The 24,936-nt window shown below is 42.3% G+C and overlaps 1 protein-coding gene across 1 annotated transcript in view; it reads left to right on the top strand.

Annotated features, from left to right (window-relative positions):
- The window catches only part of LOC110525837 (5-hydroxytryptamine receptor 7-like), a 37,019-nt gene extending 25,749 nt beyond the window's left edge, over positions 1–11,270 (top strand). The window contains exon 2 of the mRNA XM_021606289.3: positions 8,668–11,270. Within this exon, the coding sequence (XP_021461964.1) occupies positions 8,668–9,406 (739 nt within the window). The 3' untranslated portion in view covers positions 9,407–11,270. The remainder of the gene's footprint in view (positions 1–8,667) is intronic.
- Positions 11,271–24,936: the final 13,666 nt, after the last annotated feature.

A 24,936-nucleotide genomic window follows, 5' to 3' on the forward strand; every position in this document is an offset into this window, starting at 1 on the left:
GTCCCTCCTGCAGCAAAGCACCCCCAAAACATGATGCTGCCAACCCCGTGCTTCACGGTTGGGATGGTGTTCTTCGGATTGCAAGCCTCCCCCTTTTTCCTCCAAACATAACGATGGTCACTATGGCCAAACAGTTCTATTTTTGTTTCATCAGACCAGAGGACATTTCTCCAAAAAGTACTATCTTTGTCCCCATGTGCAGTTGCAAACCGTAGTCTGGTGTTTTTATGGCAGTTTTGGAGCAGTGGCTTCTTCCTTGCTGAGTGGGCTTTCAGGTTATGTTGATATAGGACTCATTTTTAAGATCTTTTGCTGTTGTTTTGAGATTGATTTGCACTTTTCGCCACAAAGTACTTTCATCTCTAGGAGACAGAATGCGTCTCCTTCCAATGACGGCTGCGTGGTCCCATGGTGTTTATATTTGTGTACTATTGTTTGTACAGATGAACGTGGAACCTCCAGGCGTTTGGAAATTGCTCCCAAGGATGAACCAGATTTGTGGAGGTCTACAATTTCTGGCTGATTGCTTTTGATTTTCCCATGATGTCAAGCAAAGAGGCACTGAGTTGGAAGGTGGGCCTTGAAATACACCCACAGGTACACCTCCAATTGACTCAAATGATGTCAATTAGCCTATCAGAAGCTTCTAAAGCCATTACATAATTTTCTGGAATTTTCCAAGCTGTTTAAAAGCACAGTCAACTTAGTGTATGTTAACTTCTGACCCACTGGAATTGTTATACAGTGATTTATAAGTGAAATAATCTGTCGGTAAACAATTGTTGGAAAAATTACTTGTGTCATGCACAAAGTAGATGTCCTAATCGACTTGCCAAAACTATAGTTTGTTAACACGAAATTTGTGGAGTGGTTGAAAAACGAGTTTTAATGACTCCAACCTAAGTGTATGTAAACTTCCGACTTCAACTGTATATACAGTATATACACATTCATAAAATACTGCCCTAAGACAGTGAATTTTTACTAGGATTAAATGTCAGGAATTGCAAAAAACTGAGTTTAAATGTATTTGGCTAAGGTATATGTAAACTTCCGACTTCAACTGTAGCACATTGCGTAATTAACAGTACGATGTAGATTGCACAGAATAAAGGGTAAAGCAAGCATGGACCACCATGATTGGATTGAAGCCATGGACTAGTTAAAGCATACATATTCAGCTTCCATCGATAGATGTCGTTGTATGATAATGAAGAAAGAGTTGACACATTCATGAATATTTGAGTGACCATTTTAGGACCCTCACTAAATGAGTTCGGTTCTATAATTGTTTTTTTTTTTTAGGTATAATTACCCGCAGTATCCAGAGGAAACGATAGAGCTTATTATCTAATCACAAACTCATATACACACACACTATAATTAAATTTGACATACACACCTGCTCTCATATGTAAAGTGACAGACCAGCTGTGCACTGTATTAGTGCGCCCATTAGACATTTATCGTTTTGACAGTAATAGCCGGCTATTATCTTTATCTGTGGGAAACTCTATAAACTCCAGTGGTGCAGGTGGTTTCTGAGGCCTGTAATGATCCACTGGGCCATAAAACATCAACGTTTTATTGACCAATACACTGTACCAGCCACTGAACAGGCTGGTTGGTGTGAGGAAGGAAGCAAGAGAGACAACAGAGAGAAAATCTAACATTTCAGGATATTTTGTGCTCAAGAGGTTTCAGGGGCAAGGGTTACTGCTCAAACATCCTCCACTTGTAAAGTGGAAAGAGTCGATGAGGCACAGGTCAGACAAATATTAGGTCTACAGATGATTTTATGCTTAAGACTGGCTGGTATGTTTCAGCACCTGCAAGGTAAAAGTAAAAAAAATGTCAACACACATGGTCATAAAAAAAGTTAAGAATCCAATAGTGTCACAGGGTAGGGAACAATGGTATGGAAGCCGAAGCACATGTGTAGTATTTATTTATTTAAAAATACTTCATCTGTGCTTGATTGAACATTGCCTATTGGAACCAATGGAATCGTCACAGAAGGGTCCCAACACCACCCATCTGGCTCTTGATCATTCTCTCAATCTGCATTCTCAATCAAATTCTCAAAGTATTTGAAAAAATAAATAGATAAAACCGTCCAGGGGTGACTCAGTCAGTGTGTAAGAGACAAGGCCAGTTTATATAGGCACTTACTGCTCCTAACTGACCTCTCCGTTCACTCATTTGAACCTTGACCTGGCCAGCGATGGGCAAGACAGCCAGGGTCAGTCAAGTGTCCATACACATACTAAGAGGGGCAGGCGTTAATGGGAGAAAGCCCAATTAAAAGGCCTTTCTCTTTTTTGCTAACTTAAGATAGGAGTTATTAGGTCACTGATGTCATTATACAGGCACATTTGTGAGAGTCGTTAGAAGTCAACCCCTTTCTCTTGAGATCTGCAACAAGGTAGTGTTGTCAATGAGATGTAGGAGGACTTGTAAAGCAATGGCAGCATACTTTAATACAGAGCTATTCAGTATGAAGATGTGCTGAAGTTGCTGTTTTTCTGTGCATTCAAGTTTTCCCTGGCACTGACATTTTCTTTATATTTAGCAAACAAACCATGAAGCAAGCAGCAAATGTACTGAACGGTGTAGGAAAAACAGCAACATGACAGTTCCCGCGTTCGGAGAAAAATGAACTTCTTTTCAGATTAGCATCAGCCCTGGCTGCACATGTGCGTTTTGTTCAAATCCACTGCTCTCTCATCTGTACAAATATAGGACGTGGTTATTGCAGATGCACATGACGTCTGATATTTTTACTAAAGCAGAACGACATTTGAAAAACTCAATCCAATTATTTTGTGTATACTGAAATCCTCCCTTTAAGATAAACCCAATGTATTAGAAAGTTACAGAATTCTACTCTTATTCTTAGAAAGACACTCTATGTAGGCCTAAAAACTATCCAGCCGACTATATTTATTTTTTAGTGCGCTGCTTTTTTAAGAGGGAAGCCATTCCAAATGAGCCACTCCAGCCCAGTTAAATATTTCACCATGTTTCCTATCTCAGACATAAAAGGCTTGAGTGGTGCTCCTGGCTCCTGGAGGTGAGTGACAGCCACTACAACCATGATGTGCATCCAGGCCCTTCCATTCTGCATGTGTGTAGAAAATAGTTCCACTTTACTGTGCTTCACTAGCCTAGCAGAAGTAATGGAACTCTCCATTAGCTTAGCCACTCTGTTTGTCTAGGGCATTGTAATCCCCTAGGGCTCAGGAACACAACAACTGTGGATAGGCCCTAATCCATCTGCAAAAAAAAGCAACAAAAAAAGAAGAGCTCAACTACATTTGATAAGAGCTGTCCCTCTTCTGTCTCTATCTGGCTCAGTGATAAGTGGTGACATTCTATCAGGGGGTGCATCCCAAATCGCACCCTATTACCTATAAAGTGCACTATTTTTAATCAGGGCCCATAGGGCTATGTTCAAAAGTAGTGCACTGTGAAGGGAATAGGTTGCAACCAGTGTGATTCACCTGTTTCCACTTTGTGTATTCTGGGGAGGTGATAATAACTAATAGACATCTGTGGTGACACATTCATGATCACCTTGATGTTGGACTGGACTGTTTCCCTCATGTGTTTTTTGTGGTGACACTGGAAATGCATGATGGGATAGCAAATCTCGATTTACAAAAAACATTCAGATCATGTAAAAGCAGGTAGCCAAGTTGTTAGAGCGTTGGGCCAGTAACTGAAAGATTGCTGGATTGAATCCCTGAGCTGAGAAGATAAAAATCTGTAGTTCTGCCCCTGAGCAAGGCAGTTAACCCACTGTTCGCCGGGTGCCGAAGACATGGATGTTGGGTTAAATGTGGAAGACACATTTCAGTTGAAAGCATTCAGTTGTACAACTGACTAGGTATCTTTCCTTTGCCTAAAACAGAAAGCTTGAGATTGTGTTACAGGTGGGATCACCCACAAGAACAACCAACATCTTACACAGTTAGATTGAGAGGATATTCCCTCTTGGGCTGAAGGCAGACACAGGTGTTGAAGTTCGCAGGTGGGGCATCACGTAACCATGACTGACTCATGTCTGCTACATATGTTTCATGAGTCACTATATCAAGGAGTTTGACTGACAAAAGTATAAAATAATTGCATTCCAGCATATGTAAATCAGTCTAATTCTATAGGGGCAAAGATGGCGATATTAGTGTCCAAATTACGATTGGTTCCTAAAACGTCCGTTATCATGGAAAGGCCAAGCAGTATGAGGCACTGATACAGAATCACTCATGTGTTTTACTTTTCCCACAGATATTCGTGTTGTTTAATAAAACATTTATGGCACAGAGAGAGGCATTATGTTTTTTTCTGAATTTCCTCGGAGGATAACCTAGGACAGTTTAAGTCATATGTTTACATACACCCTAGCCAAATGCATTTAAACTCAGTTTTTCACAATTCCTGACATTTAATCCTAGTAGAAATTCCCCGTCTTAGGTCTGTTAGGATCACCACTTTATTTTAAGAATGTGAAATGTCAGAATAATAGTAGAGAGAATTATTTATTTCATCTTTTATTTCTTTCATCACAGTCCCAGTGGGTCAGAAGTTTACATACACTCAATTAGTATTTGGCAGCATTGCCTTTAAATTGTTTAACTTGGGTCAAACATTTGGGTAGCCTCCCACAAGCTTCCCACAATAGGTTGGGTGAATTTTGGCCTATTCCTGCTGACAGAGCTGGTGTAACTGAATCAGGTTTGTAGGCCTCCTTGCTCGCACACTCTTTTTCAGTTCTGCCCACAAATCTTCTATGGGATTGAGGTCAGGGCTTTGTGATGGCCACTCCAATACCTTGACTTTGTTGTCCTTAACCCATTTACCCACAACTTTGGAAGTGTGCTTGGGGTCATTGCCCATTTGGAAGACCCATTTGCAACCAAGCTTTAACTTCCTGACTGATGTCTTGAGATGTTGCTTCAATATATCTACATACTTTCCCTTCCTCATGATGCCATTTATTTTGTGAAGTGCACCAGTCCCTCCTGCAGCAAAGCACATCCACAACATTATGCTGCAACCCCCGTGCTTCACGATTGGCATGGTGTTCTTCGGCTTGCAAGCCTTCCCCTTTTTCCTCCAAACATAACGATGATCATTATTGCCAAACAGTTCTATTTTTGTTTAATCAGACCAGAGGACATTTCTCCAAAAAGTACGATCTTTGTCCCCATGTGCTGTTGCAAACCGTCGTCTGGCTTTTTTATGCTGGTTTTGCAGCAGTGGCTTCTTCCTTCCTGAGCGCGCTTTCAGGTTATAGAACTCATTTTACTGTGGGTATAGATATTTGTGTACCGGTTTCCTCCAGCATCTTCACAAGGCCCTTTGCTGTTGTTCTGGGATTGATTTGCACTTTTCGCACGAAGTACATTCATCTCTAGGAAACAGAACGCGTCTTCTTCCTGAGCGGTATGACGGCCGCCTGGTCCCATGGTGTTTATACTTGTGTACTATTGTTTGTACAGATGAACGTGGTACCTTCAGGTGTTTGAAAATTGCCCAAGGATGAACCAGACTTGTGGAGGTCTACAACATTTTTTTCTGAGGTCTTGGCTGATTTCTTTTGATTTTCCCATGATGTCAAGCAAAGAGGCACTGCGTTTGAAGGTAGGCCTCTAAATACATCCACAGGTACACCTCCAATTGACGCAAATTATGTCAGTTAGCCTATCAGACACTTCTAACGCTATCATTTTCTGGAATTTTCCAAGCTGTTTAAAACTTCTTCGGGATAGGGGGTAGCATTTTCACTTTTGGATAAATAGCGTGCCCAAATTCAACTTCCTGCTACTCATCCGGAGAATATAAAATATGCATATTATTAGTAGATTTAGATAGAAAACACTCTGAAGTTTCTAAAACTGTTTAAATCATGTCTGTGAGTATAATAGAACTTATGTAGCAGGCAAAACCCAGAGGACAAACCATTTAGATATTATTTTTTTGAGGTCACTGTCTATTCAATTTGTTTTTCATTGGGAAACCAGATTTCTAAGGGAATTGTTTGCAGTTCCTACCGCTTCCACTGGATGTCACCAGTCTTTAGAAATTGGTTGAGGTTATTCCTTTGAATGAGTGTCACATCATGTGTACTTTTTGAGTGGCGCATGGCTCGAAAAGTAGCGTCAGTTTGTTGTCTTCCTGTATTGAACACAGATAGTTCCGTCTTCAATTTGATCGATTATTAACGTTTAAAAATACCTATAGTTGTATGACAAAAGTAGTTTGAAATGTTTTGGCAAAATTTACAGGTAACTTTTAAGATATTTTGTAGTGACGTTGCGCAAATTGGAAGCTGTGTTTTTCTTGATCAAACGCGCCAAATAAATGGACATTTTGGATATATATCGACGGAATTAATCGGGGAAAAAAGGACCATTTGTGATGTTTATGGGACATATTGGAGTGCCAAAAAAGAAGCTCGTCAAAGGTAAGGCATGATTTATATTTTATTTCTGCGTTTTGTGTCACGCCTGCAGGGTTGAAATATGCACCTCTCTCTTTGTTTACTGTTGTGCTATCATCAGATAATAGCATCTTATGCTTTCGCCGAAAAGCCTTTTTGAAATCTGACATGTTGGCTGGATTCACAACGAGTGTAGCTTTAATTTGGTATCTTACATGTGTGACTTAATGAAAGTTAGATTTTTATAGTAGTTTATTTGAATTTGGCGCTCTGCATTTTCCCTGGCTATTGGCCAAGTGGGACGCAAGCGTCCCGCCTATCCCAGAGAGGCACAGTCAACTTAGTGTATGTAAACTTCTGACCCACTGGAATTGTGATACAGTGAATTATAAGTCAAATAATCTGTCTGTAAACAATTGTTGGAAAAATGACTTGTGTCATGCACATAGTAGGTGTCCTAAGCGACTTGCCAAAACTATAGTTTGTTAACAAGAAATTTGTGGAGTGGTTGAAAAACAAGTTTTAATGACTCCAACCTAAGAGTATATAAACTTCCTACTTCAACTGTATATCTATCCTGTTATACTGTGGCCTACATCATGTATCCATTTAACATGGGCTACCCCCGGATATATTAAAAACTCATTCAGTCTTACCACAGCTGTGTACATGCACTGGGACTGACTGAAAGAGAGAGAGTTTAAAACCAGTGTTTTTTTTTGCATTAGTCAGAGTTGAGGTGGGGGAGTGAGTGGAGTGGTGGTGGCATGACTGTGGCGTTGTGTAACCAGGTTATGACACACACAACCATATTTGGTGTTGCTGTCTCTTTCCTTCTTTTTTGGAAGACTTCTAGGAAACATGGAGTCCATTCTCAGTCAATGTCAATCACTACTGTCTATTGAGAGTAGATAACCGGCCTGTAACCTAACGCTCAGATATTGTACCCCTCCGGTTTGTGCGAAGGATAATTGTCCACGAAACATCACATTTTAGAAGTTTAGGTCTTACATTTTTTTAATTCCAAAGCCAGTGGTGGAAAAAGTACCCAATTGTCATACTTAAGTAAAAGTGAAGTAAAATAGAAAAAGACTCAAGTAAAAGTGAAAGTCACCCAGTAAAATCCTACTAGAGTAAAAGTAAAAAAGTATTTGGTTTTAAATATACTTAAGTATCAAAAGTAAATGTAATTGCTAAAATATACCAAAAGTGAAAGTATAAATTATTTCAAATTCCTAATATTAAGCAAACCAGATGGTGCCATCTTCTTGTTTTTAACATTTACAGATAGCCAGAGGCACACTCCAACACTCAGACATAATTTGCAAACAAAGCATGTGTGTTTAATGAGTCTGCTAGATCAGATGCAGTAGGGATGACCAGGGATTTTATCTTTAAGTGCATGAATTAGACACTTTTCCTGTCTTGCTAAGTATTCAAAACGTAACGAGTACTTTTTGGTGTCAGGGAAAATGTATGGAGTAAAGTACATTATTCCTTCAGGAATGTAGTGAAGTAAAAGTAAAAGACATAAATAGTAAAGTACAGATACCCTAAAAAACTACTTAAGTAGTACTTTAAAGTATTTCTACTTAAGTACTTTACACCATTGGCCGAAGCCTTTTACAACCGTGATCCGATGGGATTTGTTTTTTAAGCCTTTTAAGCCGTACAGTACACTATACATTTGAATTCCCTAAAGTCAGTACAGTGTTGTCAGTACATTGTACCCCAAGAGCTGCTCTTATGACCGGAACAGTAGTTCTGTAGATTCCTTTAAGCCTCTTTACAGAAGGGTAAGGAGTCAATGGCTCTTAAAAAGATGATGGAGCTTACACTTGACCATCACATTAAAGAGAGTGTTTTTTTCTTTGAAATGAATAATAAACTCTTTGATGTACTGTACAAGGCTAAGACTACGAGCAGCCTTGATGTATTTAGGGCGGGAGGCTGCTCTTTTGTTGCTCAAGGTAATGATAAGCAAGCAGTGCTGTAGTGTTTTCTCAGAGGGGACAAAACTTTGTAAAACAAGCAGATGATACAGGAGACTCAAACAATTGCAAAAACAGGCAGGAGATTCATTGTACTAATTTCAGAGTATAGTACTCCTTATCCTGCTGCCCTAGTGTCTTTATGTTTTGCATTGTATGTAGCCTGCTTGCATTTCTAAATGGGATAATAAAGTTAATCTGGTTAAATTATTTGTGTTTCTTCTCTCTCAGGTATCTGGGGATCACCCGCCCCCTCACATACCCAGCCAGGCAGAACGGCCAGCTGATGGCCAAGATGATCCTGGGGGTGTGGCTGGTGTCCGCCTCCATCACCCTGCCACCCTTCTGCGGCTGGGCCAAGAACGTCCACGCGGGCGGCGTGTGCCTCATCAGCCAGGACTTTGGTTACACCATCTACTCCACGGCTGTGGCCTTCTACATCCCCATGCTCGTCATGCTCTTCATGTACTACAAGATTTTCAGGGCCGCCCGCAAGAGCGGCCTCAAGCACCGCTTCACCGACTTCACCCGGCGCGAGCGGCTGGAGACGGTGGCAAGCGAGGCACTGAGGATGCAAGGCCTGAAGCCGCAGGGCGTGGCCGAGGAGTGTGCGGTGCTGTCCCGTCTGCTGACCCGCGAGCGCCGCAACATCTCCATCTTCAAAAGGGAGCAGAAGGCTGCCACCACGCTGGGGGTGATCGTGGGCGTGTTCTCCATCTGCTGGCTGCCCTTCTTCATCCTGTCCACGGCCAGGCCCTTCATCTGCGGAGTGGAGTGCAGCTGTGTGCCCATCTGGCTGGAGAGGTTCCTCCTCTGGCTGGGCTACGCCAACTCCCTCATGAACCCCTTCATCTACGCCTTCTTTAACCGGGATCTGCGCTCCACCTACAAGGATCTGCTGCGATGCCGCTACCGCAACATCAACCGACGCCTGTCCGCCGTAGGTGTGCACGAGGCCCTTAAGGTGTAGGAGGAAGAGGACAATGACTAGGAGAGTTTGGGGCCCCAGAAGCATCCAAGGAATTTCTAATCCTGTCCTCATTGTAAAGACTACTGGCTGCTACTCTTTGTGATTGTATAATAGAGGCTGAGGGATGACCTGTGACCTGTGGCTGTAGATAAAGACAGAGACAGACTGTTAATACCTCTCTAACACGCTGTAGAGACACAGAGACAAGGCCATCACTTAGGTCTGTGTCTGTCTGACACACACAGTCATTCTATTTTGGGACACAAAACCATAGACCGTATTTGACGGCCTATTCAAGTTGACACTGGCTTTGTGCATATGCTACAATTCAGTCCTGACTTCATATTCATGTCAGGAAGATGATGCATTGACTTGGGAAATCACATGCGGACCCTGGCGATAATTCTAGGTCATTAAAAGCATGGGCTGCAAATGGATTTCTGCACAATGACATTTGCTAAATTAATGCTTGCGCAAGGGGTGCCATTGGCTGTTGACTTAAACCAGTGAAGGTCACGGAATCTGTATCTATGTAACTGTTTCCAGTTCAACTTATCTGTCGTCTAGTAGGTGATGATGGTGAACAATTGAAAGTGGTCTGTATAGGAACATGTGAATCTATTATTTTTTGGAGGCAGGCAAGTGTTTAATGTTCACCAACAAAAACACTGCAAAACAGAAAGCATCCATTGTCAGTTTATTTTCAGACATGCCTTTGAATTCCTTTGGAATATAAATCGTAATGTGAATGAAGGCTAACAAACAAAAGTTAATCTTGTAATGTTACCACAAAGCACTTGAGGGTGGTAGGGATAACAAGCCTATGATTTGACGTGATTTAATGGGGAAGATGTTAGAGAGGTGGTACAACAAGTAGGCCTAATGGTTAGAGTTGGAGAATGTTCTGGAACAAACTACATACATCTTTGAGAAATGCCCATTTACAAAATCCACAGGAATCCTCACCATTTCATTTGGCATTCATTGTTCAGTGGATTCTGCTTGAAGCTCACATCTGTCTAACATGCTATGCATTATCCATGGAAGACCAGAATGTTGTGCATAGTCAGTTTGACATAGCTCAGCAGCACAGTGGTTCATACTTCACTTCACCCTAGCACACATGTAAAACATGTAGAAGGTGCCCACTGGGCACACACTGGTTGAATCAACATTGTTTCCACGCCATTCTAATTAAATGATGTTGAACCAACGTGGAGTAGACATTGAATTGACGTCTGTGCCCAGCGGGTAATGACAGATCTTAATAATTTTCTCCAAGTTCAGTTTTCACAACACACAAACAGTTGGTTGGCTGCACGAAACAGACAGATTTTCCCTACTGATTTGATTGTGTTATAACAAAATTGTTCAACTATGATCCATTAAGGAAAGGCACTCATTGTGCTGATGAGATTCTCCCAACAAGGAATGAGTCCACCCATCAAAGTCTTTATCGCTAATGCCTGAAGCAGCAGGTGTTGCTACTTCTGCTCTCTTTCATAGCAGGATGTGGTCAAAACTTTTATGAACTCTGCATCAACTTGGTTTATTCACAACAACTCTGTTCTGTTGTAATCTGTGTAAAAAAAAATTGTATAGTTGAAGCAGTGTGTGCTTTTCTCTACCTCGGTTTTCGGAAAATACTTGTTAATTATTATTGCAAACAGATATATTCCTGGCTTGCACTATATTTTGTCATATGATTCCTTGTTATTTAAGTGTCTAGTGTCGACGGCATTCATTGACATACCCTTCTACAACTGCTTTGTGAACGTTATTCTCCAAAATGTACCTGGAGAAATGAGAGTATATTTCTTTCATCACTTTGTAAATAAAGCAGCACTTGGTTTAAAATCAAAAATGGGTTTCTGCCAGAATGCACGTATATTCCACAGTCACTCAGACATGTATGTGGTCATAAACTATTTAATACCCATAGATTTAAAAGCTCTGCCAGCTGTTTCACACTTAAAACAAGCCTTATCTTACACTTTAAAACAAGAAGCCTTCACAAACCACGTTTCCATCCACAGTTTTAATGCGAGTCACAACAACTTTGATGGAAACAAGAAGTTTTGGTGTAATTAGCCTACTGGCCTAATTATTTTGTTTGACATGGTGGGGTCTTTTTGTGTCTGCACACGCCTTAATGTGCAAATATATATATAATAACAATCATGTCGAAGTCATATCGAAGTCAATTTGGAGTCAGGCGATGAGATGGTATGTGGTCCTCCCACTACGACTGCAGTTTAATAGGCTACAGATTAAATAATTTATGGTGAACTTCACAGGGTGTTGAAAGTGCACGGTGATGAGCTTGATGATGCTTTCCAATAAATATAGAGGGTCTTATTCTGGTGACATGATGAGCGATGCTTAACTGCTGTTTGTTAAGCAGAGCAGCAAAGGGGAACCCAAGAGCAGACTCAGATGAGGAAACAGAGATGAATGTTAGTTCATGCTAGTTATTTATTGTAACACAGGGAGATACGGAGTGCAGATCCGGGGAAGCTTGGATGAGTTGTAGGAAACCAGATGTGGAGGCTGAGGTTGGAGTGTGCTGGGTTGGGACAGTGTAAACAGGTCCGGAGGGGAATCCAAGGGAGTGGTGGTGTGGTCCAGAATAGGGTAGCAGGGTGGTGAGATGTGGATCAAGAGCCAGAGTCAGGGCGGCAAAACTGCAGTGAGAGGATAAACAGGTACAGCAGGGTAACAGGATCTTGAATAATATTAATGGCTAGAAGCATAAACTGACTGAGCAGAGATCACAATCTGGCAGAGTGGAAGTGGCAGAACTGAGTATTTGTAGAGGTCTTGATAATGGAACGAGTTGGAGCTGGTAGGGATCTGCTCTGACTCCAGCACAACTGTCTCCTAACACACAATCACACACAAACAGAAAGGGAGGAGGAAAGAGAGAGAGTGTACTGGGGGAATGGTTGCAGGTCAAGCAGACACCGGATGACCACGAGGGGGTGTGGCAGGAGCACATGTGACACTGTTTGGCAAAAAAAAATATTCTCGCTCTTATTCATAATAATCTCATCATGTAGACTAGACAACCAGCCTGCACAGCCTACCCGCACTGTGTCTGCGAGCTGTTGGCTAGAGCGCAGTTGCCAAGAACAGAGTAGGCACATTTGCTATTTAACACAACAGTTTTCTGACAAAACTAGTTGAAAGTGCGATGGAAACTCATTGAACTTTCTATTTTTATTCGGTACATGAAAACTTAAGCTCAAAAGTCAATTTTGTGTGCCCTACGTCATCATGCGCGGATCTTTATCCACAACAAGTCCATTTGGTGGAAACATACCACTGGTGGAAACATACCACTGGTGGAAACATACCACTGGTGGAAACATACCACTGGTGGAAACATATCACTGGTGGAAGCACACCACTGGTGGAAACACACCACTGGTGGAAACACACCACTGGTGGAAACACACCACTGGTGGAAAATATGCATCTTTTCTTTATGCGGATTCTAGAATATTCGCATGAAAATCTGTCGCCTATTGGATGGAAACCCTGCTACTGTCACATAAAACATCTCATCAAAGAGTGAAACCTAAATAGTGCAAAATACAGTGCCTTTGGAAAGTATTCAGACCCCTTGACTTATTCCACATTTTGTTACGTTACAGCCTTATTCTAAAATGGACCAAATAACAACAATTCCTCAGCAATCTACACACAATACCCCATAATAACAAAGCGAAAACAGATTTTTAGATATGTTTGCACTTAAAAAAAAAAAAATTACATAAATATTCAGACCTTTTGCTATGGGACTCGAATTTGAGCTCAGGTGCATCCTGTTTCCATTGATCATCCTTGAGATGTTTCTACAACTTGATTGGAGTCCACCTGTGGTAAATTCAATTGATTGGACAGGATTTGGAAAGGCACACACCTACCTATAGTTGACAGTGCATGTCAGAGCAAAAACCAAGCCATGAGGTCAAAGGAATTTTCCAAAGAGCTCCGAAACAGGATTGTGTCGAGGCACAGATCTGGGGAAGGGTACCAAAAATGTCTGCAGCATTGAGGGTCCCAAATAACACACTGGCCACCATCATCCTTAGATGGAAGAAGTTTGGAACCACCAATACTCTTCCTAAAGCTGGCCACTCGACCAAACTGAGCAATCGGTGGAGAAGGGCCTTGGTCAGGGAGGTGACCACTCCTCAGTAAAAGGCACATGACTGCCAGCCTGGAGTTTGCAAAAAAGCATCTAAACACTCTCAGACCATGAGAAACAATATTCTCTGGTTTGATGAAACCAAGATTGAACTCTTTGGCTTGAATACCACGTGTCAATTCTGGAGAAAACCTGGCACCATCCCTGCGGTGAAGCATGGTGTCAGCATCATGCTGTGGGGATGTTTTTCAGCAGCAGGGACTGGAAGACTAGTCAAGATCGAGGCAAAGATGAACGGAGCAAAGTACAGAGAGATCCTTGATGAAAACCTGCTCCAGAGCGCTCGGGACCTCAGACTGGGGCAAAAGTTCACCTACCAGCAGGACAACAGCACTAAGCACACAGCCAAGATAACGCAGGAGTTGCTTCGGGACTGGACTTGAACCCGATCAAACATCTCTTGAGAGTCCTGAAAATAGCTGTGCAGCAACGCTCCCCATACAACCTGACCGATTGTGAGAGGATCTGCAGAGAAGAATGGGAGAAACACCCCAAATACAGGTGTTCCAAGCTTGTAGCGTCATACCCAAGAAGACTCGATGCTGTAATCGCTGCTGAAGGTGCTTCAACAAAGTACTGAGTAAAGGGTCTGAATACTTATGTGTATGTGATATTTCAGAATTGTATTTTTTATAAATGTGCAAACATTTATAAACCTGTTTTTGCTTTGTCATTATGGGGTATTGTGTGTAGGTTGATGAGGGAAAACAACAAAATGTGGAAAAAGTCAAGGGGTCTGAATACTTTCCGAATACACTGTATATATACACAAAGTGTAACGGTTTTCTTGATGAGAAGGAGAGTCGGACCAAAATGCGGCGTGTCTATTGCAATCCATGTTTAATGAAGTAACACACTAAACACAAACACTATCAAAACAATAAACTTAACGAAAACCGAAACAGCCTATACTTGTGTAACCTAACACAGAACAATGACACTAAGGACACTAAGGACAATCACCCACGACAAACTCAAAGAATATGGCTGCCTAAATATGGTTCCCAATCAGAGACAACGAAGAACACCTGCCTCTGATTGAGAACCACTTCAGACAGCCATAGACTTAGCTAGAACACCCCACTAGCTACAATCCCCATAAATACACACCACATACAAAAACCCATGCCACACCCTGGCCTGACCAAATAAATAAAGATAAACACAAAATACTTTGACCAGGGTGTGACAGAACCCCCCCCCCTAAGGTGCGGACTCCCGAACGCACCTCAAAACAATAGGGAGGGTCCGGGTGGGCGTCTGTCCATGGTGGCGGCTCCGGCGCGGGACGTGGACCCCACTCAATCAATGTCTTAGTCCCTTCTCCTCGCGTCCCTGGATAGTCCACCCTCGCCGCCGACCATGGCCTAGTAGTCCTCACCCAGAACCCCACTGGACTGAGGAGCAGATCGGGACTGAGGGGCAGCTCGGGACTGAGGCAGCTCGGGACTGAGGGGAAGCTCAGGAGTGAGAGGAAGCTCAGGAGTGAGAGGAAGCTCAGGAGTGAGAGGAAGCTCAGGCAGGTTGATGAATCTACCAGATCCAGGCTGGCTGGTGGTTTCGGCAGATCCTGGCTGACTGGCAGATCCTGGCTGACTGGCAGATCTGGAAGAGTCTGGTCGACTGGCAGATCTGGAAGAGTCTGGTCGACTGGCAGATCTGGAAGAGTCTGGTCGACTGGCAGATCTGGAAGAGTCTGGTCGACTGGCAGATCTGGAAGAGTCTGGTCGACTGGCAGATCTGGAAGAGTCTGGTCGACTGGCAGATCTGGAAGAGTCTGGTCGACTGGCAGCTCTGGCTGCTCCATGCTGACTGGCTGCTCCATGATGACTGGCAGCTCTGGCTGCTCCATGCTGACTGGCTGCTCCATGCTGACTGGCAGCTCTGGCTGCTCCATGCTGACTGGCTGCTCCATGCTGACTGGCAGCTCTGGCTGCTCCATGCTGACTGGCTGCTCTGGCTGCTCCATGCTGACTGGCTGCTCTGGCTGCTCCATGCTGACTGGCTGCTCTGGCTGCTCCATGCTGACTGGCTGCTCCATGCTGACTGGCGGCCCTGGCTGCTCCATGCTGACTGGCGGCCCTGGCTGCTCCACACTGACTGGCGGCCCTGGCTGCTCCATGCTAACTGGCAGCTCTGGCGGCTCCTTGCAGACTGGCAGCTCTGGCGGCTCCTTGCAGACTGGCAGCTCTGGCGGCTCCTTGCAGACTGGCAGCTCTGGCGGCTCCTTGCAGACTGGCAGCTCCTTGCAGACTGGCAGCTCTATGCAGACTGGCAGCTCCTTGCAGACTGGCAGCTCCTTGCAGACTGGCAGCTCCTTGCAGACTGGCAGCTCCTTGCAGACTGACAGCTCCTTGCTAACTGGCAGCTCTATGCTAACTGGCAGTTCTATGCTAACTGGCAGCTCTATGCTAACTGGCAGCTCTATGCTAACTGGCAGTTCTGAACAGGCGGGAGACTCCAGCAGCGCTGTAGAGAAGGAAGGCTCTAACAGCGCTAAACAGGCGGGAGACTCCGACAGCGCTGGAGAGGAGGAAGGCTCTGGCAGCGCTGGACAGGCGAGGCGCACTAGAGGCCTGATGCGTGGTGCTGGCACTGGTGGTACTGGGCCGAGGACACGCACAGGAAGCCTGGTGCGGGGAGCTGCTACCGGAGGGCTGGGGTGTGGAGTTGGTACTGGGTAGACCATCTTCACCAGCCGACTAACACGCACCTCAGGACGAGTATGGAGCGCTGACCCAGGTGCCATCAAATCCCCGACACGCTCCGTCGGGCGAATTCCATGTTTAAAACACCAACACAGCAACTCCCTCATTTCTCTCTCCTCCAATTTCCCCATTAACTCCTTCACAGTCTCTGTTTCGCTCACCTCCAACACCGGCTCTGGTTCTGGTCTCCTCCTTGGCTCCTCACGATAAACAGGGAGAGTTGGCTCAGGTCTGGCTCCTGACTCTGCCACACTCTCCCTGAGCCCCCCCCCAAGAAATTTTTGGGGCTGACTATGGGGCCTCCGTCCGCGCCGCCTTGCTTGCTTCGCAAACTCCATTCTCCTATATCCTTCCGCGCACTGCTCCATCGAATCCCAGGCGGGCTCCGGCACTCTCCCTGGGTCGACCGCCCACCTGTCTATCTCCTCCCAAGAAGTATAGTCCATACTGTACTCCACTTTGGGCTGTTCCTGCCTGTTGACACGCTGCTTGGTCCCTTTGTGGTGGGTGATTCTGTAACGGTTTTCTTGATGAGAAGGAGAGTCGGACCAAAATGCGGCGTGTCTATTGCAATCCATGTTTAATGAAGTAACACACTAAACACAAACACTATCAAAACAATAAACTTAACGAAAACCGAAACAGCCTATACTTGTGTAACCTAACACAGAACAATGACACTAAGGACACTAAGGACAAACTCAAAGAATATGGCTGCCTACACACCACATACAAAAACCCATGCCACACCCTGGCCTGACCAAATAAATAAAGATAAACACAAAATACTTTGACCAGGGTGTGACACAAAGCTGGCGAGATTGATAGACCTTTCATAGACCTTAAGGCATGGTATAGGTCTTGTGAAATATTCATAGATTTTCAGATGAACTAAAAAAAATCATAAAAAAGGTTCCCTGAAACTGGAGCGACTCTGGAGGAGTGAATGAGGACAGTGACCCAAAACTCCCCTTAATTGCCATCCTGCTACCAGAAAAATATTTTATTCAAAACTAGTGTGGCAGCTGTCATATAGAGTCATTTAGGTAGTAGGTACTGGAACAAATTTGTGGAACAAATGGAACAAGGACATTGCTTCACACAGTAGCTATAAAGTACATGACTGAGAGGAGAGAAAATAGCATACACAACAAACTAAAGAAAAAAAGAGAGAGAAAATAGGCCTTTCTCCTGTAGCATGCTGACATTCTGGCAGTCAGACACACAAGACCGACCGCCAGCCACATCCTGTCTAACCGACAGCGTCTGATCTCCTTACAGCCATGGCAACAGGGGTTACACTCTGAGATATGAGCAGAGCAAACCTTAAGAGGAAGCCACCCGCCCTTCATATCAGCACACAGTTTTGCTAGCGAGCTTCCTGTCCCTGTCGCTGTCCCTGTGCTGGCTTGAATGTCTGTCACCAAAGATGTGGTCAAATGTTCACATGTGATGTCTGTTCATCAAAGGGAAACAGAGAGAAGCAGATGACTCCTTCACATATGCTGCCCAAAGGCTCCCACTGCCAACTACAGAATGACAGCCTGTGGGGGGGTGAAGGATGAACATACACGCACACATATATTTTTAATCCCACCTGGTAATTAAGGCGAATGCTTTGATGAAACAAAAGAAAAATAGCTAACGTTGTAAAACAACTGATTAGCGACGAGGTTGAAAGAGCACTACAAGAAGATATGCAGCGTGTCCTAAAGCAGTAGTAACTGTTTTTGATGTGTGCAGCACAGCAAAGGAAAAGTTATGCAAATGTATGTTGGTATTACCAGTGCCAATAAAAAGCATGAGCTGGCGCACACCCAGAGAAGATTATTTAGTGTAGAGGTGATGACTAACGGCGAATAAACTGTAAGCTATAAAAAATAAAGGGAGTCACACACTCTGTATGTATAAACTCCCAGTAATTTATTGGGTAAAACACCAACGTTTCAGCATCACTGTGCCTTCTTCAGGGTTATTACGAGTACCACCACACACTTGACAAGTACTTGAATTCACTTAATGTCTATGTCACCTGTTCTGTTAGGGTGAATAAAGGTACTGTGGGCATCTTGCTGTACTGATGCAGTGGTAGATGAACCATAACACTGGAAGGCCAAAACATACAGTATATAGACAGGCGGAGTGATACACACTCATTCTCACATTCGTAGAAATGGGGTGTAAATGCCTCGTTCAAGCCTCAGCTATAAATAAGACTACCAGTAAACACATCAGTTACTGAGTAATCCAATTGATTTGGTGTGACCTGAAATATCAAGTTCCTCCCAGAGACATACATATCCTCTGGGCCGACGGCTGCACGAGATACAGGTATTAACAGTGCCACTTATACAAGCACGAGATTTAAAACACACAAGAGATATCGTGTCGACATGACTGACAGTCAGTAATTGTTGTGTACTTTCTGTCAGTGAACACAGCAGGAGGAATATATCCTTTCATTCATGTAGCAAAGGGAAAACATGATTGTAAACATAAACATGGCATCAAAGCAATAACTACTGTAGCTTACATGATGCAGCCCTTCCCTTCCCCCTTTAAGTTGAAGTGGATCTTACCCACCATACAGACCTATACCAAAATCACAGTATATTTGAGTCTTGATTCACCGTCTTGCTTTTTAACACCGTATATTCATTAGGGTCAATGCCAAGATTACACTCCTACGAACTGTATATATATATATATATATCCAGTACTGTGACATCAACCAGAGTCTTGTGTGGGAAGGTGCTGCATATTAAATCATTTTTTTTTTGCATATTCTCACAATGTACAAAAATCATCCTTATCATGCTGTTGAAAGCCTCATTGTTTAGCATCAGAGCTTTAGGGAATGATGAGAGAATCGGGTTTTTTTTTCAGGGCTCAGCAAAAGAAAAACAGGGATGAATGAGTACATTTGCTTGAATGTAATAAAATAAACGAAAAACATCACCATTCTTCATTTAAGATAACCAAAAAGTACTATTAGTTTCATCAGCGGGGAACAATGAATTGAATGAGACGGCCCGTTAGCCTGTACACTACCATTGTTCATCCTCTGCTTCCATCTCATATTCATTCCAGGTGAGTGTCCTGCCTGCTGTTCTGTTATCTGTTCTAGTCTAGCAGGCATTCCGCCTCACCTCCACTCTATCTCCCCAGGCCAGCGGGGGAGACAACCGCTTTGTGGAGGTCAGATAAGATCCCAAACAGTTTTTCCTATATAAGATCAGACATCATTGCAGTACATACAATAATTATAATTCATTTTTTTCTCCTGCTTTTCTTTTTTATGTCTGGTATCGTGCTGCGAGTTTCTTTGTTAGTCTGATGATTAAGAAAAGTCAAATTTTCCACCCACATAAGATATTGTTGAGTCATAAGCTTTAACCTCACACACAAGTCAGGTAATGAAGCACATTCAGATGTAACAAACCATGTAGCTGTTTTCTCCCTCTGAAAATATTACAAAATATTACAATTATAATTTGTCATATTTATAATCCAGATTTCTCACTAACTTTGATCATACATACAGTATCTACTGTACATTCACAACTCACTGAAACCATATGTAAACAATCGGGTCACTAATGGGGATGGGACAGAATTGGGAAGAGAACCGAGTGGTCCTACGACTGACTAGAGGGAATACAGCTCTGAGTTACTTTTTAATAGCAGGTTAGGATAATTAACGTGGCAGGTTAGAAGACTTAGGTGAAGGTTAGTAAAAAGGTTAGGGTTTGCTAACATGCTCTCCTAACCTGATACGAAAAGTAACGTCCTGTTTTAGCTGTAGTTCCTCTCGTCACAACCAATCACAGCGTATCCACTTTATGAAGACCCGCCCACTTGACCAGGTTCCTGATTGAACTTGACTGTTTTTCTACTTCCAGCCCACTGACAAACAAGCAAACCCATCGTTAAAACCCTTTAGTCTTGTGCTCGTATACAGGTTGAAAATGCCAGATTTGGGCACTTAATAAAAGCACCTAAATTGGAACCCAGTGGCTGTACAGTAACATGCTACAAATGACATCAGAGCTCAAACTCTGTGGTTTACAGCCCTGTATGGGTGTATGGGGTAAGGGGTTGACAACAACAGTTGTCCTGTAACTCCTGTAACTCAAACCCTTGTCATTTTTTTGTTTGTTTGTTATATTCTTATCATGTTTTTTTGTTGGTGTGACGTATCCAGAGTATTTTCATATTTCATTATCAACAAATGCAGCAAAATAAAAATATAGAAAATAAATCAGTGTAAATCAACAGTGTAAAGTTTGGATTCAGTCTTGTATCAGGTGAACGGTTGTGTCCTCAACTTTGGTCTAATAATATTCCCATAATCTCCAAACGGTTCTCTTTGAATTGCTACCATGATTGTACATACGCTTTGCATGTTTCTACTTTAAGAAACATTTCTATTTAGCCCTGACCATATAGGCTCATTGAAACGAGTGTAAAGGGTTAAATATGAATACAATTTGTCAAAACAGAATTTTAAAGATTTGTTAATTCTCTGTTGAGTAAAATTGTTGAGTAAAATTATTGAAAAAAAAAAAACAACCTTTAATTGTACATAATAGAATTCTACAGGTGCTGGTGGGAAATGGGAAACTGAGAAGTCTGACATTATTGTGTTCAAGTGGTTTTGAATTCAGAAACAATTATTCAACCAATACGATTTTAGCTAGCTTGCTTAACATTGACAGTGTGGTCAAAAATAAGCAATGTAAAAAATAAAAAAAAGTATTGCAATGTGTCGTGGAAACCGTAGATATAGGAGAAATGTTTTAAAGATCAACAACATTTTATCTGTTCGACAGAAGTGGATTATTATTTTGTCTAACTTTCTTTATTGAGACAAATGATGGAAACTTTTGTTTTTCCAATAACTTATGATTGCGGAATAATTTTGAAGGTAGGTGGCACACGTGATGTCATCATGTAAATTTAAAGCTCCACTCCACATTTAATTATAAATGCCTACGGCTTGCTAAATCTATTTTTCAACTATAAAAATAATGCTTCTTTGCAGGACAAGGATTGCCTTGACTTTCAAGAATGCCTGAAACGGTGTTTCTTCGACTTACTTTTGTGGTTGGCTGAATGCAAGTTTCCCCATCTAATTATTTCAGATCTCACCATGGCACGGACGGTGGTGATACATTGAGAATTATTACAATATGGTAAATTTTAGTAAATTCTTGCATTCTATCCATGCTGGCTTTTGCAAAATACCTGCGACATGAAACAGATTGGTGGGAGGGTATACAGGCTGTTGCCAATTTATTAATATGCAATTTGCCTAAATGGATAATGGAAACACTTCAACCACTTCGCTGGTATTCAACAATGTTTTTTTTGTTGTTGGTGTGACGTTGTTACATACAGCTGTTATTTATCAACACAAGACATTTAAATGGAAATGCACCGTAGCAGTCAATTATCACATCTATTTTCTATGTAAATGTTCTAAATGTCAACAAAAGAATCACTGGTCAAGTTAATGAAAATATAGCTACTCACCGAAATGGTGGCGAATTTGCAATCTGCTAGCTACCTGCCATGTTAACTCTAAACAGGGAATTGCTCTGGATAAGAGTGTCTGCTAAATGACTCAAATGTAAATGTGAATAGTACAGCCAGGTGCTCTCTTGGTGTCACCCCTGACTTGAAAGAGAGCAAGTCAGAGCACATTGGTTCTGATCCATGACTTTAGCAGCTGCTAGACTCTTTCTTCCTGGCTCACATCCTTTGTCTGTCTGTCTGTCTGTCTGTCTGTCTGTCCTGAGCCTGCTACCAGGGCCTCCCACAATGCATCAAAGTCTATTAAGCCTTGTTCACACTGCAGGCCTTAATGCTCAAAGCACTTTTGTTTTTCTAATCCGTTTTAGGATACTGACCGTCCATACCGCAAGTTACAAGTGACCAAATTGTATTTGTGTGGGTTCAGGCAGCAGTTATTTGCTTGCATGGTAATGCAAGTTGACATAGTAATGACGGGTGTGTGCGCAGTGGTGTAGGCTGATTGGTCGTGGTGCTCATGCATCCTATCACTCAGTAGTTATGTAGAAAGCTGAGGTGACAACAATGCCTGCCATGTATGTTTCCCAGTTGCTTTGAATGTTCAAAATCATAGTGTAAGAACACTAAAGCCTGAAAGGATAAGATGATCCAACTTTTCTTTTGGCTAGCTACAGCAGTCAACTAGCTAGCTAGGTAGCTGTTTAGCTAATTTGTTTGTAAATAATTCACATTCTCGCTAGCTACCACATGTTCTTGTCAAAACTGTCAACAGAGTAGCTAGTAAGCGCCAAAATCTGCCAAATAACAGTCTAAAAACCACTTGAGGACAAATAAATCAGACACAAGTCGCATGGCCAGGAATCAGATTTCAAATGTGGCTTAAAATATCAGATTCTGTGTTATTTTTGGCTGTTCAGAATGCAGGAGAAATTAACAAGTTTGAATCTGATATGCAATACAATTGTATTTGAGTCACTTCAAATGCCAGTGTGAACAAAACTTACGTCACCTGTGTGTACAGTCTATCACTCAGTCTCACATCAAAAACCGTCACTGCTTCAGGTCATGCTAAATATGCCTTCTTCTAATACACTTTCAACCTTTTCTTCCTCGAATTACTCTCCTGTGAGTATTTTCTCTGACCACTGCTACACGTTGGGAGATAGGGAGGGAATCTTTGAAATTCAATTTTTGCTCTCAGATATGCTCACCGCTCACCATTGGCGTTTTATTTTGTTAAACAGTTTATTATCAAATGTTCACTTTGTGGTATCCCTTGTGCATGGACAGAGATGGTACAAATAAAAACATGACCAATCCACAACCTTGTTTCTATTGCAGTAGCCATGCCATAGCGATCTCCAATTCAAACTGGTGATGAAGAGGTGATAATTGTCAGTCTCAAAAGCCAGACGCAGAGACATTTTTCTCCTCTATGTCTATGGCCAGAACCCCCTCCTCTCTATTTTGTTTGCCTGACAGAAAATACAGAGACCCTTCGTACATTGAGTTATAAATGTGCAGTATATTGGCCTGTAAAGTGTACATTGGGGTAGAAACCCAAGCTCAAGGTTCCACAGTAGAAAATTAGTTTCTCGCCTCGCATTGACCAGCCATACAATTAAAGAGATCACACACCTAGCCCAGACGCACTGAGCTGCAGTTCTGAAAGCCCAGTCATACAAAATCAATGGCGCTGAACAAAATCACCAAGATAAAAGACAAACCAGTTTCCTTTTTGCCTCTCGACAGTGTGCTTTTCTACACAGTTTTCAATCACATAAACCTTGACCATCTGATTGATTTGAGAAACTTCAGGCACTGTACTTTTTAACGGCTCACCTTGGCTGAAAATTACATACAGATAAAAACATGCAGCAACAACACAACATACACACACACACGCACAGTCACACACATGCACACACACACACACACACACACACATACATAAATATCTCATAAACCCTGACATCTGATTTATTTTACAAACTTCCGGCACACTAGTTTTTGAAGGCTCACCTTGGATGAAAATGACTTAGAAATAAAAATGTTTATGTGGTCAAGCAACAATAGCACACACGCACACACGCACGCACACACAGTCACACATACCAGATGGTGTCAGAGGAAGGCCCTAAAAATTGCCAAAGACTCCAGCCACCCTAGTCATAGACTGTTCTCTCTACTACCTCTCGGCAAGCGGTCCCTGAGCACCAAATCTAGGTCCAAAAGGCTTCTTAACAGCTCCTACCCCCAAGCCATAAGACTGCTGAACAGCTAATCAAATGGCTACCCTGAGTATTTGCATTGACCCGCCCCCCCCTTTTTTTGACGTTGCTCCTACTCACTGTTTATTATCTATTATCTATGCAGTCACTTTACCCCTATTACCTCGTACTAACCCCTACCCCCGCACATTGACTCAGTACCAGTACCCCTGTATGGCCACGTTATTATTTTATTGTTGCTCTTTCATTTTTTACTTTAGTTTATTTGGTAAATATTTTTCTTGACTCTAATTTTTCTTAAAACTACATTGTCGGTTAAGGGCTTGTAAGTAAGCATTTCACTGTACGGTCTATTCCGCGCATGTGACAAATAACATTTGATTTGATTTGATTGGAATTTATGTTACCATTAATAAAATATTGTAATCAGATTACAGATACTTTAGAAAAACTGGATGATTAGAAAGAATGTTCGCAAAAAATACATTGACACTTTTATGTTTTCTCAATGACATTAAATTTAACATTGAAAAAAGTCAAAAGTTTAAGTTTGTTCCACGTGAGTGAGTCTGACCACAATTCAGAGATCAATGTGATGACACGCCAAATGCGTTTGATGGATCCTTTTTGTCTTCTTCTAATGCCTCTTAAGGGGAAAGGAATCCAAAAGTAACTGTAAGTAATATTACGTTACTGATTTTGGGTAATGCTAAAATTACACTACTGATTACAGCTTTAGACAGGTAACATTAACAGATTATATTTAAAAAGGAAAAAGTAACCCACCCAACTTTGCATACACACGCACACACAGAGAAACAGTTTGAGATCTAAATTGTTTAG

Source organism: Oncorhynchus mykiss, chromosome 6, assembly GCF_057628025.1.
Source record: "Oncorhynchus mykiss isolate SJ-2025 chromosome 6, ASM5762802v1, whole genome shotgun sequence".
In the NCBI taxonomy this organism is placed as follows: domain Eukaryota; kingdom Metazoa; phylum Chordata; class Actinopteri; order Salmoniformes; family Salmonidae; genus Oncorhynchus; species Oncorhynchus mykiss.